Consider the following 3364-nt stretch of genomic DNA (forward strand, 5'->3'; position numbering starts at 1 on the left):
CCCCTGGGTCGCGACCCAAAGTTGGGTCACCAAGGCATTTTATCGGGTCGTTAAGGGTCTGCAGAAAATAATTATTTTCCCACTACAAATATATTATAATTATATATTGTAATAATTAAAATTCATGATGCATTGTTTTAGGATTCTAAGCAGACCATGATTAAATAAAAACTCCAAAGCAGTAAATTTATTTGAAGTGTAAAGAATCTTCTATTCCCAACAAGACATGTGCCTTTTAAACTTAATCGTTGGCGGAGGTGGAGGGTGTATAGGAGGGAGCAGAGTGGAGGACATTGCTTGCTGATGCCAAGGGCCTACGAGCCTGCCGCCAGTATAGGCCTACTAGGATAGTAAAGTTGTTCGTATCAGTTTATCGGTAAGATAGTTTGTATGATAATGTCTCTGAACTAATGATAATTTCAATGTAAAACCGACAATTTGAAGTTTTCCGTACAATAATTCTTTACCGTGGCTTTGGCAACACTGGGCCGAAACTAGCAGCGTCACTGCGTCAGTTATGTTTCAACAGCTCAAAGAGGGAGGTGAGAGTAATGGTGTTGTGTCGGTTTCAGCCCTTTTCTATTTATTATTCCCAAAATAACTGCATAATAGTGCTGCTTTAAATGTGTAGTTTAGTATACTGATGTTCGATTCATGTATGTATAGTTCTGTTTTATGTATTTTAAACTGAATTATAAGTAGGCATGTATAGGCTATACTCCTATGGTATATTTTATTCTTAAGATGAAACAGTTAATAGAATAATCTTGTGGCCACTACATTCATTAAGAAACCTATTTAGAATTTAATATATTGGTTTCATGACTAAGTTTAAAAAGTACCTATCGTAATAGCCATATGATCGGAGTTCTTTTTGCTACTTGTTTTTGTATTAAAACCTTTACTTTACTACTACCATTGAGTTACTGGAATTCCTTCTTTAAGAAGTGAAAAATTACATAAAGAGTTCTCTACTGTTATCAAAAGAAATTCTATTACAAGATTATATGGTACTCAATGCTACTTCTCTTACCGGTAGTTTGAACTACCATTTGTGTTTTTCTGTTGTTTTCAGGTGGTTTAGTACAATAATCATGGCTAGTAAGAGAATGTACAATAGTGAGTTCCTTAACCTGGGCTTCACACATGTAACTCATCAAGGCGTGCTTAAACCACAATGTGTTATTTGTGGAGAAGTCTTAAGTAACGAATCCTTCAAGAAAAAAGAACTTAAACGACATTTGGAGGGAAAACACAATGGACTTGTCAACAAGAACCGGAGCTTTTTTGAAAGAAAGGAGCAGCAACTGAAAAGGCAGAGACTGGATGCTCCTACCAACCCAGCAGTTACCGGCATGCAACAAGCAACACTTGCGTCATACCTGGTAAGCTGGAGAATTGCAAGAACTAAAAAGCCATATACGATTGGTGAGAAACTGATAAAGCCTGCAGCTCTTGATTTGGTGCAAACAACAAATGGAAATGAATTTGCCAAGAAAATTGAACATGTTCCTCTTTTGCATGACACAGTTAAAAAACTAATTCAGAGTATGTCCTGCAACATTAAATCACAGGTGATAGCAGCCATAAAAGAGAGTGGGCAGTTCAGTCTCTGGCTATACGAGTCAACTGATTTGAGTGATGACACCCAACTCATGACTTATGTACGCTATCAAGGTCAAGAAGACATGGAAGAAGAGTTTTTGTTCTGCCGGCCACTGCAAACCACAATAACAGGAGAGGATATTTTCATGATGGTGGATTCATTCTTCAGGGAAGAAGGACTTAACTGGAAACAGTGTTATAGCGTTTGTTGTGATGGTGCACCAGCAATGTTAGGAGTGCGTCATGGTTTTACTGCTCGAGTTAAGCAAGAAAATCCTTGTGTGGTGATTGTTCAGTCTCCTCCACCGTAATCTAGGGCTCTCAACTCTAGGTTATTCTCTCAAATGTGCTCTGACTTTGATTTTAAACATATGCATCTGTTGTACCACTCTGAAGTTAGGTGGCTGTCTCGAGGAAAGGTTCTTCAACGATTGCTTGATTTGTGGACTGAGACCGAGATGTTTCTGGCTGAAAAGAAACATCAATTGGCCCACAAATCCTCAGATTCAAACTGGTTGATGCAAGTAGCATATCTTGCAGATATATTTGCTGAGATTAATTCCCTGAATATGTCAATGCAAGGTCGTGATCAGACATTAGTTGGGCTTTCTGAGAAACTGTCATCATTCAAAGGGAAACTGAAGTTATGGATGAATAAATTAAAGGCAGGAAAAACAGCATAATTTCCCGCCCTAAATATACTTCTGGAGAACGAAAACTATTCTCTCAGCCAAGTCCAAGACACTATTGGGCAACACATGTCCAAGCTGGTCACAGAATTTGACCATTACATTCCAGAAAATGCACATAAATACAGTTGGATCAGAAACCCATTCAACATTGAAGCTGAAGATCTACCTGAGGAAATTTCAAACATCCACAACCTACAGGAGCAGCTTATTGAGATCCAGAGTGATGAAGCACTTCATTATGATTTTAAAAGGCAACATGCATCACTAAGCTCATTTTGGATAAAAGTGTACAAAGAAAAGCCAATTCTTGGAGGTGAAGCCAGGAAAGCCCTCCTTCCATTTGCTACAACATATTTGTGTGAGGCAGGATTTTCTGCCCTGACAGTCACGAAGACCAAGTACAGAAACAGCCTACAACCTGAGGATGATCAAAGATGCAGTCTAACATCAAAATCACCCAGATTTGAGGAGCTGGTCAACACACTTCAGTGTCAAGGCTCTCACTGATTATAAGAGTAGTAGCACATTACATGTTAAGTTGTGAATAATTTTGAATTTCTTTCTCCACAGGGATATATCATAGCCTAAATATTCTATTTAATTTTATAGCATGGAACCCAAACATACCTTTTTGTTTTTTGTGAGGTTAGCAATTATGTTTGTATATTTTTTCATATATCACTGTTATTCATATGTGCTACTTGTATTATTAAACATCCCAGCCTGTAATATTGTTTCTGTAACCCACTTTTAAAAGCATAATCATATTACTTATAAAGACAATTTGTATATCTATGTAGGCTTGGGTCGTAATGGTTGATTTGTGCAAGATTTTGGATTGCTGCCAAAAAAGGTTAAAAACCACTGGCCTAGGGATTGGGCAGTGTCTCACTAGGATCAGTAGTGGGAGAGAGAGAAAGATCTGAGGATGGGAGTTGTCACGCCAGACAGAGAGAGAGAAAGAAGTGCCCAGAGACGGTTTGTGTCACACCAAGCAGAGAGAGAGATAGAGAGATGCCCGGGGACAGGGTTTGTGTCGCACCAGGCAGAGAGAGAGAAGTAGTTAG

The 3364-nt window shown here is 38.5% G+C and overlaps 1 protein-coding gene across 1 annotated transcript; it reads left to right on the forward strand.

The window, feature by feature from the left end:
* Positions 1-1094: 1094 nt before the first annotated feature.
* On the forward strand, positions 1095-2804 carry LOC123499658 (SCAN domain-containing protein 3-like). Its single transcript, XM_045248002.1, has 2 exons — positions 1095-1808; positions 2316-2804. Exons 1-2 carry the CDS (start codon positions 1095-1097, stop codon positions 2802-2804), a joined length of 1203 nt encoding a protein of 400 aa, XP_045103937.1.
* The last annotated feature ends 560 nt before the right edge of the window (positions 2805-3364 follow it).

The sequence above is a fragment of the Portunus trituberculatus genome, chromosome 50 (genome assembly GCF_017591435.1).
Source record: "Portunus trituberculatus isolate SZX2019 chromosome 50, ASM1759143v1, whole genome shotgun sequence".
Lineage (NCBI taxonomy): Eukaryota > Metazoa > Arthropoda > Malacostraca > Decapoda > Portunidae > Portunus > Portunus trituberculatus.